Genomic DNA, 12,946 nt, shown 5'->3' on the forward strand with positions numbered 1-12,946 from the left:
ATCATGTTACCATTTATCATGAAAACATGATGCTGATATAAGTTTTAGTTTTCAATCTTTAATGTATAAAATCTGAGGAGACATTTTTGCTTTGAAATTGATTTTTTTGTCTATAGGTCTGAAAACAAACACACGTCCGTTTCCTTGCCCTCTTAGGCATCAAGTTTCTCAGTTTCGTGATGTGAGTTTTCTTCTTGCTTTCAGTTGACGTATCGCGGCGACTTGGAGAACTATTTTCTTGTTACAGTTGAAAAATGAGGAGACGTGGGGTGGGAGCTGGCGCCATCGCCAAGAAGAAATTGGCTGAGGTAACGTTACATTCATAAATGGGGTGCCAAACTTATTTTGGCACCCCATTTGCAAAAATTATATGGGGGTGGGGGGCTGGGATTACAGATAAAACTCCACCACATTACAGACAGACATAGATGGAACACACGACATACAGTGATTTATACAAATAACGTTAAGCACTTACTTTTACATTCTCTGCAGCAAATATACAAAAGTAGCGGTCTAGTCTCCTCTCTCAGCACTGATGTTCCAGAGCTGAAGTGGCTCAGCACTGGACTTCTAGTTGTCAACCCATAGTGTCAATCTTCGCTAGACAAGGTCTCATGGGGCTCTAATAAGTTATTTTTAAAATATTGATGCAAAACTACCGAGGTCACGGGTAAATTTCTCATCTCAAAGTCGCGTTGTCACTGGTTTTCCAGTGGGGAATATTTATCGTCACTAGTTTTCCAGTGATGAGGAAACTTCAGCTGGTAACCCAGTGACAACAAATATTCCGCACTCCGGGAAACCAACTGCTGGGAGCCACCGTGTGTATTGCACTTCTGTTATTCAGTTTATACTATCATCGCCGCTTTTTCCTCGGCAAATCTAACAATTACACGGCTATGGCGACATGTGAATTTGGGTGTTTTTGTTGTATATCGAACTCAGCACTGGAACGTTCCAGCGCTAATGATTAGGATGTGATCACTGTAAGCCCAGTGCCGAAATAATTTCATCACTCGGTGTCCAGTGCCAAAGAATCACCGATCACTGGAAAACCCAGTGAGGAACCGGTGACCTCGATGGTTCCGCACTCGGTGTCCAGTGACGAATGACGTTCATCATTGGGTCCCCAGTGACGAGCGGAGTTCATCACTGGAAATCGAGTGACGAGACAAGGTTCATCACTGCAATTCCAGTACCAAGAGAGCTTCATCACTGGAACAAAGCAATTCTTTACTGGGAAACCAGTGACGAACTTTCGTCGTCACTGGGCGTCAAGTGATGACGCCCTTTTGAATATATTTTCGTCACTGGAAGCCAAGTGAGGAACCCGTGACCCGCGTAGCGTTGCAATATTGATAACAGATATGGGCACATGCTACACGAACATTACGTTCAGCACTGGGACGTTCCAGTGCTTTAGAAATGTCAGCACTGGAAGCCCAGAGCTGAAGTTTTTACAGCACTGGTCTTCCAGCGCTGAAAGGTTCCCGAGCACTGGTAAATCCAGTGTGGAACCCGCTACTTTTGTATGTCAGCACTCGGTTCCAGTGCTGACATGGTTTCAGCACTGGGTAACCATGGCCACTTCTGAATGATCTCTGAACTGGCTCGCGAGTTCAGCACTGGTAACGGAGTGCTGACGACAGTTCAGCACTGGAAAAGCAGTGCTCGCATTGGGTTCAGCACTGTAACTCCAGCGCTGAGGGAACTTCAGCACTGGAATAAGGCCGTTCAGCACTGGAAAACCAGTCACAGATTTTCAGAGGTCAGCTCATATGGATACAGGATGGTACAGACCTTGTCATGTTTCGAACACCTGGCGATTTTTGATTGAACTTGAAGATCAAAAAAGAACAGGACCTTCAAACTTACCAGATTTGTAGTTTTTACTATGGAGACCGTGACAATGTAAAGAAAGTAAGTTTAAGCAGGGGGTAAACAATTGCTGAGAAATCGTTTTCGGAATAGTGTGCCGGGATGCGGGGTAGTGACTTCCAACGTCACAGGGGTTGCTACACAAATACCTATTCAGCCTGTCAGCCTGTTTTGCAGAGCTGTGGTCCGTGCAATCCGGGTTCGAGTCCGGGGAGGAGGGGGATTTTCAAATGTCATTTTGTTTCCTTTTAAACATCCATTAAACATAAACAATAGTTTCAGCACATTCCAATAACAAGAAAAAACATTCACACACGCAAACCTTGGCAAAATGCCAGCTTTTTTAAAGGCACTTGTTTCTGTTGAACACAGGCAAGATACAAGGACAGGGGAACTGAGATTGCAGCTGATCAGTTGGCACAGGTGAGAATAGAAACAATAAGTAGAATCTTTTTATCATTTGGTACATCCTGCTTTATTTTTCTCAGAAAACCCATCTTGAAACTTGTCAGAGAATGCTTTGCAAGGCAAGATTTTTGCTATCAGTAACAATTGACTTATAGTGGGTCATTCTTGTTGGAAATATTAATCATGTATCCTCCCCAATATAGATGTCAAAACAGCTGGAGACATTTCAAAAGCACCTGGAGGAATTTGCCACCAAGCACAAGGATGACATACGACGGAATGCAGAGTTCCGTCGACAGTTCCAAGAGATGTGTGCTGCTGTGGGTGTAGATCCACTGGCATGTATGTGGCTTCATATTCACAGTAAACTTGTAGCCAAGATGCACCCAGGCTTTTAGCCATGCATGCCTCATGGGGTCATTGGATGTGCTTAGAGGCACTAGACACCCTTACAATGGGCAATACTCTGACAAGCATGAAAATCTAATTGACCAGGGATGTCACTAGGTCATCTGTGGTGACAGTCTTCTTCTGTGCCCTCTCTGGCTATACTTTTGTACCTTAGAATGCACCACTTTAACTTAAAATTCTCTTAAACTCTGCACCATGGAAGGTGGATGCCCCTAGAGTCCCCTAACAATAGTCGTGCCTATATCACTTACCGCAACTCACCAAGAAATTCAGACCCCCTATAATAAGATGCTAGCTACAGGCCATGATTCCACCCATAATGTCTGTAGCATCAAGTACTGGGTCATGTTTGTAGCCAAATTTTGTATGAAGACTGTGATCAACTTTTTCAAATTCCTTTTTTTAAAAGGCTCATAAGTGATATTATCATTGTAAATATGATCAGTGATTTAACCGTCGGTGAGGACGAGGAGATGGTGTCGTATGACGTCACTGCACTCTTCACCAGTACCCCCATCCAAGAAGCGATTGACGTCATTGAGCAACGATTAAGGAACGACGAGACCCTCTCATCAAGAACAAACCTCAAGGCTCCACAGGTGGTGGAACTTCTACGGTTCTGTCTCACCACGACGTACTTCGTCTTCAACGGCACTTACTACAAACAGGTGGAAGGGGCGGCGATGGGGTCACCTGTTTCCCCCATCGTGGCGAATCTCTTCATGGAACACTTCGAGGAAGTGGCGGTCTCAACCGCACCCCATCCCCCCAAACTCTGGGGCCGTTTCGTAGACGACACATTTGTGATCCAGAGAAAGGACAAGATAGAAGAATTCACTTCGCATATCAACCGTATAAACAGTGCCATCAAATTCACCGTTGAAAGGGAGAAAGAAGGCAAGTTACCGATGCTGGACACTTTGATTCACCGAAGGCCTGATGGTACGCTCTATGCCACCATCTACCGGAAACCAACTCACACAGATCTGTATCTGAACTTCTCAAGCCATCACCCTCTCCAGCACAAAATTGGTGTAGTACGGACCCTTACTGACCGAGCCAATGTGATTGTCACAGAAGAAAGTGACAAGACCCTAGAACTCGAACATATACAGAAAGCACTCTCGGTCTGCGGGTGTTGGCTATTCCATGTAAGCAGGACAAAACGAAGCAAGAGGTCAAATGTTCCTTCCAACCAGACAAGTGGGGCACACAGGGGGACAGTCAGCATACCATACATCAAAGGCATCTCCGAAACACTGATGCGACTCTACAGAAGCAAAGGGGTGCAGTGTCAGTTCGGACCCATCAACACCATCAGACGTAATCTTGTCGCACCAAAAGACAAGATCAAGATGCTGGAGCGCAGTGGGACGGTCTACCACATCTCCTGTGCTGACTGCCCGGCAACATATGTGGGGGAGTCCGAGAGACCACTACGAGCCCGTCTACAGGAACACAAGAGACCCAGCAGCGTGTCATCGCCTGTGGTGGAGCATGTTGGCAAGAAACAGCACAAGATTGACTGGGACAATGTGAAAGTTCTTGATCAGGACCCGGACTGGTTTGCGAGGGGTGTGCGGGAGGCCATCCAGATCCGTCGACAGAAGAGCACTTTGAACAAGGACAGGGGGCGCCACTACCTGAGACCTGTGTATGACTGTGTCTTGTCACGTGACAATGTCCATCAAATGTCACGTGACAGAGAAACTCCAAGATGAGACTCCCGGGTTGACAAAGAGACAGAGTTCGTCTCGAAAGCTTCCCCAAGCTAATTGAACTTTAGTTGTGTGTATTTGTTTAAATCTTTGTCAAAAGTGATATTATACATTGAGCCACCATGTTAATTGTCCCTTGAGCATCACATTGATAACTTCTGAGTCTGATATATAGGTGATGCCATTTTCAGCACCAAGGACAGGGAAGAAAATTAAAAAAAAAAACGACACTATATTTCTTTCACATTGTACTTACACATGTGAAGGGCTGCGGTAGTATTTCTTCAGTGTATTGTTTGTTTTATCATTTGCTTACCCTACTACCAAAAATTATACTGCATGTACAATTGTACATTCTGAATGGTTACCAAAAAGAATGGGAAATGAACACAACAATACAAGACACGCAACACTGTTTCCTTTTAAATTTGTTGATTGGCACTCATACCAAATTTTGAATTTGAATGATATTTTTGTGATGGATTCACTCCAAAATAAATGTATTTTTGCCTATCTAGTCACTTGGCTTTTTCACCCTCATTGTATTTTGATACAAAGCAAAGCATTGTACCAAAGTTTTGTACTCCTGTAAGTGTACATGTATTCTTTTCTCAGCTGGGAAAGGTTTCTGGTCAGAAATGCTGGGGATTGGAGATTTCTACTACGAGCTGGGAGTTCAGATTGTGGAGGTCTGTTTAGCCACAAAACCCAGGAATGGAGGTGAGGTCTTCATATATTTTCACCTCTAATCTCATGTTTCCATCAGATGTATCTGTTGTGTATGAACCTGTTGCTGATGTTTTTGTTTTTTTAATAAAGAGTACATGTATTCAATTTTATCAATAGAGTCAAACCTGGGTACTATTCTAAATGAGGCGCGTGATCGTTCCTGACCGGGTTTCGCGTCGTTAAGAGGCGACACCTGGTCAGGAGCAGTCCACGTGCTCTCATTAACCACCTGTACATCCTCACCTGTCCATAGAACCTTTTATACGCCTGGAGCCTTGCTTTCTCATATCTTGGCCGATCTACGCCGGAGATGTCGGAAGGAGGTAGCTGGAGAGCTTTAGAGAAGCAGAGAGACATGGGCGGAAGTGACTTGAGGGTGTTTGATTTTTTGTTGATGGTATAGAAGTATTAAGAGGGTATGGAAAGACAGGCGCATGAAGCTGGGAACTAAATGGAAATTCATAATGCGTCTGAACTTTGTGAGGTTTGGTACGGTTCAGAAACTTGTCAAGCAGCATCAAGAGAAATAGCTTGACACTATCCTGAGGCGGAGATGGTAACAACTCATCGTGAACTGGGAACATGGAAATGAATCCCGCCTATTGTTGCGTTCGTCAAGCGCGGGTGAAGTGGCTAGGCCTGGTTTACGCCTACCGCGGATGGCTCGGAGCTCGGTTTCTTAAGAGAAAAGAGAGAGGGGAGTAGACAAGGCAAATGAACTGGAATGTCTGGCGGGGCTTGTGATAAAGTAGGATTCATTTGGAAAGACACTGGATTGCAGGGATTGGAAAACTGTGGTAGCCCGCATCGGAGGTAGCTGGGATGTGGCGAAGAAGAAGATGTTGGGTGAGTTCAGGGCGGCCTGCTGAACATTCGCTGATCCAGCCGCAGACAAGAAGATCGGTGTAGCATATTTCAGGCCGTCCCCGTTGCCGGGGATGTGTTGTACGAGAGATGTGAGAGGGTTAACGTTTGGGGAAGTAAGGAGATTAAAAACGCCCACCCACCCGCCCCTTTTAACGTTCTCTGCTCGTAGACCGTTCAGTGACCCTTCGGCCGACACTCCGGACTTTTTTGCCCATACCTTAACCTTCTTCCGGAGATTCGCCTGGGGGCACTGCGGATAGGGTACAACTTACAAGTGGCCACATCTACAACTGTACATAAAGACTGAACACCTAACCAATGTGACCATGGTTTGTTGGTCCCTTGCATGATATAAATTTTTCCTATTGACACAAGCTATATACAAGGTTCTGTGATGACCACCAAGCTGTACACATATTATCAGATTTTATTGTGGGCAGTTTTGACTGTATGCCAGCAGTTAAACCACCAGCAACCTGTTACATGCATTGGTTGAATGGAAGTATTTACCTCTTACCTCTTCTTACCTCTTTTGCAGCCACCTTCTTGCATTTATTCTTATTACAGTACTGAGCTGAACCCTTTACCTGGTTGTTTCAGGACTCATCATGTTAGACGAGCTGAGAGAGAGGATAGCAGGGAAGAGCAGGGCCAGACAGGATGTCAGCAAGTGAGTAGCACATGTCTGCAGGCGGGGCAAATGCAGTTCTCTGTTTGATGGTTTTCCAGTTGTTTTCTTTTCAATGACTAAATAGATATTGTCTCAGTACAACCATGCTTACCTCCTGATATAGTTTGACTTTTGATATTCCAATTTTTTTCTGTCAAAGGGAGGGAACACCCATATTTCTTTCCTCAATATTATGATTAGCAACAAGGTTCTGTTAACTGATAGACACTGAGGGAACACATTTATGGCTAGCTATGTTAGGAGATGAAAAGCAACAGTTAAGGTTCCTTTCTTGTAGAGTTATTGATAGATGGTAAATTATACCCATTTGTTGTGATCCGTATTTCAGTGAACAATGTATATCTATGCTGTGATAGATTAGCTTGTCATCAAACATACATTTCAGTTCAGTTTACTTGTAGTGAGTTTATCCATGGTGATGATGACTTGATGCCAGTCTCTCCAAGAGTAGACAGAGAAAAGTTTATCATCCTGAAGTCTGAAATCCTTCTTGATTACTTTCTTAAGTGTCAAATGTACATGTAATACTACTGTTATACAGAGTATATATAAAGTACAGTAAGATGAACACCGGTGCAATGGCCGAGTGGGTAGAGTGTTCGCCTTGCATTTGGTAGGTCGTGAGTTCGATCCCCGGCTGAGTCATACCAAAGACTTTAAAATGGTACATGCTATTTTCTCTACTTAGCACTCAGCATTCAGGAAAGAGTGTGGAAGTTGAACACACGCCACTACCAGTGGACTATCCCCCTGCTGTAGTGATTGCACAAAGTTGTGTGGCCCAGGGCTACTGAAACAGAGATGAGCGCCACCCTATGCGCCATCAGGCGCAGAAAGGAACTTTGACTTTGACTTTGAAAATGATAGAATATAGATAAGTGTTTTTCATGTTTAACCTAACTACTAAGAAGAGGCTCCACAATAACTTTGGAATTCCACTTTTCCCATTTTGAAATGGGCTTATATTTTCAATATAAAAGCACTTGGTGAAAAGTCTTTACATATGATTGACAAGTATGATGTACAGTTGTGAAATATGATAATAACTTTCATGAATATTCATTTTGAAAATTTTCTTCCTGCAGGAATTTCTGCAGGAATTCCTGCAGGAAGCGTTTTTCCTGCAGGAATTCCTGCAGGAAAAACTTTTTCCTGCAGGAATTCCTGCAGAAATTTCCTGCAGGACAAAGGTAAATTCCTGCAGGAAGAATGTTTTCTGCAGGAATTTCTGCAGGAATTCCTGCAGAAATGACCTTAAAATTAATATCTAAAGCAATGACAGGAAGAGTTCTGTATGCATTTGATTTTGTTTTGAAACTGTTAAACTGTGCCAATTTCATTAGCTGTTTTAGCCTTGACTTTCAATGTCTAAAATAGATATATATTGTAGGCATTGTTTATTGTTTCATTTTCCTAGTTTTATTGATTATGTTGCCGGAGATGCCTGAGGCATTAGAAAAAAAAACTGCCCTATGAATTAACTTGTCTTTAACAAAATGCCTGTCCTGCAATGGTTACTCATATTTTTTCAGAGGTACTCATATTTTTCAGAGGTACGGAATCTGTGGCAATTACTATTAGTTACCTCTTCTATTTTTTCTTTAACCTCAATACTGACGTTTTATGAGTATCTAAGCCAATTTGAGTGCCCAAGAACTATCCATTTAGCATCCATAAGCTAAGTAAAAACATTTAAAGGATCAGAAGTCAGCAAAGAAATGGATCTACATTATTTTTTGTAGTACCTCCATTAGCACCTGTACCATGCATAAGATAGAGTTTAAGCACTGAAATTGCCAATATGCATGCTGACGAAATTGTTACCGCAGCAAGAGGATGATGGTTTCTACATGTTTTTGGGTAATATTCGGTGAGGCAGCGATCGCCCTCTACCCACAGTTCCTATAATTATATACTGATTAGTACCTTATTCTCAGTTTGACGCAGAACCGGACGGACAAACCACCCTGGCATGGAACGTTGTGACGATAGCATCGGTCACGAATAGGACTTTCCTTACTTAGAACAAGATTTCCCTTTAGAAAACTGAAAGGCATCTTCTCTGATTGGCTGACAGCTGGTTTGTGGCGAAGCCCAAAGTAACCGAAAAGCTAACGTAAGCAAGCAGAGGGACCAGACATTTGCCAGAAGGAGTATGTTATGGGAGTTGTTCCCTCTGCATAGGAGTATGCGGTGTTGAAAATGATGAAAATATGCCGGGAAGTGTGTGGGGGGGGGGGGGGGCAGGTGTGCTTGTGTACAACAATCCTAGCATTGTACGAAAGGATTGCGCGTTTTGCTTTGCAACTCCTCCTGAATTTACCATTCAGAAGCATTACCAGCCCTCCTGAATTTATCGTTAAGCGTTACTCCGCCTTCTGAATTCACCGTTAAGCATTACCAAGACAACCCCCTCTCTTGCAGACCCTCATGTAAGGGTGCCCACATTAACAAGAAAACTTGAACTTCTCAGAATGCTACTGACCGTATACACTTTTTCTAGATGAAAGGATTTGAACTCCTATCCTATGGTCTACCAACCTGATGAAATTATTTTGGGGACTTCCAGTAACTATTTACTGAATTCTAAACTATAGTAAAAAATTTTGCTCATCTTCTGGACAAGTAAATCATGAATCACTTTGTTAGCCATGCTGATCGCTGGTATCTTTGGGTTATAGAAATCAACCAGGCTTTATTATAAACCCCTCAGGGTGCAACATTGATCATCTATTATCATATATGTGGCATTGACCTGTCATGCGATGCCATAACACATAGAAGTGTCCCGATCCGGGTACGTGGATGCCTAGAAATTAATTCACTGGTGTTTTAATGAATCTCTATTTAAACAGCTGTTTTTAATCCATTTCTAATTGAAATGATATATCACCCATCACCAGATCCGATCAGTTAAAAGAACAATTTGACCAGTAACACCCTTTCCTCAGCTGTAACTCTTTTCATGCTTTAAAGTCCTTGAGATTGTGAGAAAGGCCTTTTTATGACAAGAGTGTGATAATCACTTTCCCCTCCCCTTTCTCACCCATCTTTAGAGAAGCCATTCTCTAATCTCCTTTGCACCTACATGTAGGTGTTTAAAATCCAGCAACAACAATGCATGCACTAATTTATAATGACAGGTAATTAGAGAAATGAATGGTAGTTGCAACTTGGTAATGAAGAAGTAGACTAAGTTTACCCAAGGAGGTTTAACTTCCTTGCTTTACCTTGCATATCACAAAGGAGTTTTAAAGCTCTGAGCTCACTGACCTAACCTAGATTTTCCAACAGCAACCTAATGGAATAGATTTTTAGTCTTTACTATTTGCCTTTGGTAATCTTTACTCTTGGCTACCCCAGGCCTAGGTCTCTTGTGATTTTATTGATAAAAGCTCCTTGGTTTAAGACAAAAAAAATTCCTGATCATTTAGATGGTGATAGGTTTGAAGGCTGATATCAGATACTGATAGCCAGAATAAAGCTACCAAACCAGAATGGCTGTCACATGTCAATATATGCCACAGGCCTTCTACTACTTAGAATAATTTGCCACTGCAGTCCGCATAGGGTATTGATAGGTGAAATTTGGGGTCCTGGCCTATGGACTATCTTGCAGGTGCTAGCATGTGCTATAGAGAGGTGTTGAAAAGCCCTGCAACAAAGTAACAACAAACTTTTTGATAACCAAACCAAGGACTTAATGATAACCTGGGTTTTGATCTGGTACAAAGTACAGTTATCTTTTGGACCATTAACAATTTAACATGAAGCCATGAATGCCATGAAGCTGTTACCGGTGATTCATATGAATAGAAACATCAGGCAAAAGTTTGTTCCAGAGATTATTTGTAGTTTAGGTTCCAAATCCTACTACATGGGCAGGCTGTATATAAGGCGCTTACCTTCCTCTTTTTGGTAATTATGCACATTGTTATGCGGGTTGAAAGGAGGTCAGTTATTGTCAAGGCATGCTCCCCAATTAGCAAGTTATTAGCAAGTCCCACAGGGACCTTCCCAAAACACTGTGAAATTTCTATACACAACTGCTTTATAGAGCCTGGTGGACAGTCAGGCCAAGCAAGGAGGTTGAAATGATTTTTTTAAACCTCCTTGGGCCAAGGAAGTTTCATATATTAAACGTCCTTGGTCAGGCAAAGAAAATTTCAGATTAGAACTTTAAAGTTGAAGAAACCTGAAAATTCACTTCTGGGTTGGATTACAGGATTCAAGTCAGATCAAGAAGCTTTCATCAATAAAAGTTCCTTGATCCTCCTTGATCTCACCAACTTGATCGGGCTCAACACTTTTGGACTACCTACTAATGGCAACCTTAGCATTTGGAAAAATGGGAAATTAGGCAGTGCTGTGCACAGCACTATAGCCAGACAACTTCTCACTTTATTATATACCATTAAAGCTTGGATCCAGGTTACATCCAGGTACGTGGTGTCATACTTTGTGGCGTCACTGAGGAAAGTGAACGTTTTCAGACATGAATCTGATATGTCAGCCACGTTTCTGAATCATAAAATCTTTTTTTTCTGGCAGCCAAGTCTTGATATATATTTGGGATGATCAGGGGATCCAGAGGAAACTTAGTGGCAATATTAAGAAACATGATGTGTTTGAAGGCATTTGAAAGTCCATGAAGGAATGCATGAGCTTCAGTAAGACAGAGGTTCATAATCTCCAAGCAGATCTTGCAGTAGCATAAGATAGTATTTATAAGCTGGGGAAGAGTTAAGCCATTTCTGCCAGCTAAACTCCTTCCCTATCCTTATGACACCGCAAGATCTGCTTGGAGATTTAGAGGTTAAGTGCTGATCACAGACAAAGAATCACTGTGCAAAAGTGGGGTTCAAAAGGCACCAACTGACCAGTCTAACATGGTCTGGTTTGTCACCTTTTAGCCAGTGAGTGGTTAGTGTGTTAGGTTCGTGAGCTGGTGGGCCCGGGTTAAAATCCTGGGAGCCAGGAGACTACTACTTGCCTCTTGTGTTTCAAAAGTGCAAGATTGTGAAGGACCTTGCACTTCTGTGTCAGTGGGAAAGATGGCCTCAAGCCGACTTCTTCCAAGCCAGTCCTCACGATGTGGTTCAGCATGTGAGAAGGCCTGTTAACCTTTACTGCCTCCTCAAGACATTTAAGATTCATTGTTTGACATTGCCTGGGCCAGACCCTATAGAAGAATATCATACATCCAACATCTGCCAAAACTCTTCACCCAGCAGACGTGCTTTAGGCGTTTTTGTCGAACTTCCTATTTTGCACTTTTTTTTCGCGCAAATGGACAGGAGGAACAAAGCCAAACAAAAAGTTGAAAAATGCCTAAACTGTAGCCCAACCTCTGCTTGGAGAGTAACCGGCGTGACACAGAGATTCTATCTTTCATACTCTCCAAGCAGAGGTTCAGCTCCAGCTGTTTTTGATGTGTTAAAGGACTTGGCCAGCAGACATGAAGGAAACGGTACAATATTAAAATAGAAAACTTGACAAAAATGCCTAAAAGCATGCAAGGAGGTTGAAAACAACCTCCTTGAAGCATGTTAAAAACAGCCAGAGCCAAACCTCTGCTTAGAGAGCAATCTTTCCATGTGCCACTTTTTGCTGGCTCTATGCAAATCAAGACAATTCACGCCTTGTTCATATCCACAAAGTCGGGTCTGGTACCATGAATGCTGACCGAAGGGGGTCTGATAGACACCAACTGACCATTTAAGCAGTTGTTAATCTGTGCTGGTTGAAAAGACACAGCTTTAACTTTAAAGGGCTTGTTGGCAAGTGACAGATGGATATTGCTGGTGTTTCCACTATGGCTTACAACCATGCCTTTTTTTTGGCTTGTTGATCCTCCTTTTAGGTGATTTTGTCAGGCCAGAGAGGAAAATCCTCAAGTAATTATTGTTATGCAGGTTCAAACAAGGTCAGCTTTTGTCCTTAATACAATTGCAAAGGATACATGTGCAATTATCAAGTATCCCACAGGGACTGTCCAAGAACCCCAGGTGGTGACTTTCTTCCTAACACATGTCTTGCTCAGAGATACATGTAAGTCCTGGGCTTCAGTCAGCGCAACGAGGGGTTATCTACTCTCCAAGCAGAGGTTAGGCTCCGGCTGTTTTTTGACGTTTCACTTTAGTCCGTTTTTTTTAGCTTTCTAATTTGTCATGTTTCTTGAAGTACGCCAGCCAAACAATACAAGATACAATACACAATAGAAAGCCCAATAAAAATGACT

General features: G+C 42.6%; 2 protein-coding genes across 2 annotated transcripts in view; one reads left to right on the forward strand and one right to left on the reverse strand.

The window, feature by feature from the left end:
* Positions 1–12,946, reverse strand: part of LOC118424537 (trichohyalin-like) — a 565,429-nt gene that overhangs the window by 404,771 nt on the left and 147,712 nt on the right. The gene's annotated exons all lie outside the window — the stretch shown is intronic.
* LOC118424571 (vacuolar-sorting protein SNF8-like) overlaps positions 131–12,946 on the forward strand; it is an 18,961-nt gene continuing 6,145 nt past the window's right edge. Inside the window, exons 1-5 of the mRNA XM_035833197.1 lie at positions 131–308; positions 2,254–2,304; positions 2,493–2,631; positions 5,034–5,138; positions 6,615–6,684. Coding sequence (XP_035689090.1) covers positions 255–308; positions 2,254–2,304; positions 2,493–2,631; positions 5,034–5,138; positions 6,615–6,684 — 419 coding nt within the window. The 5' untranslated portion in view covers positions 131–254. The remainder of the gene's footprint in view (positions 309–2,253; positions 2,305–2,492; positions 2,632–5,033; positions 5,139–6,614; positions 6,685–12,946) is intronic.

This window comes from Branchiostoma floridae, chromosome 10 (assembly GCF_000003815.2).
Source record: "Branchiostoma floridae strain S238N-H82 chromosome 10, Bfl_VNyyK, whole genome shotgun sequence".
Taxonomy (NCBI): Eukaryota; Metazoa; Chordata; class Leptocardii; order Amphioxiformes; family Branchiostomatidae; genus Branchiostoma; species Branchiostoma floridae.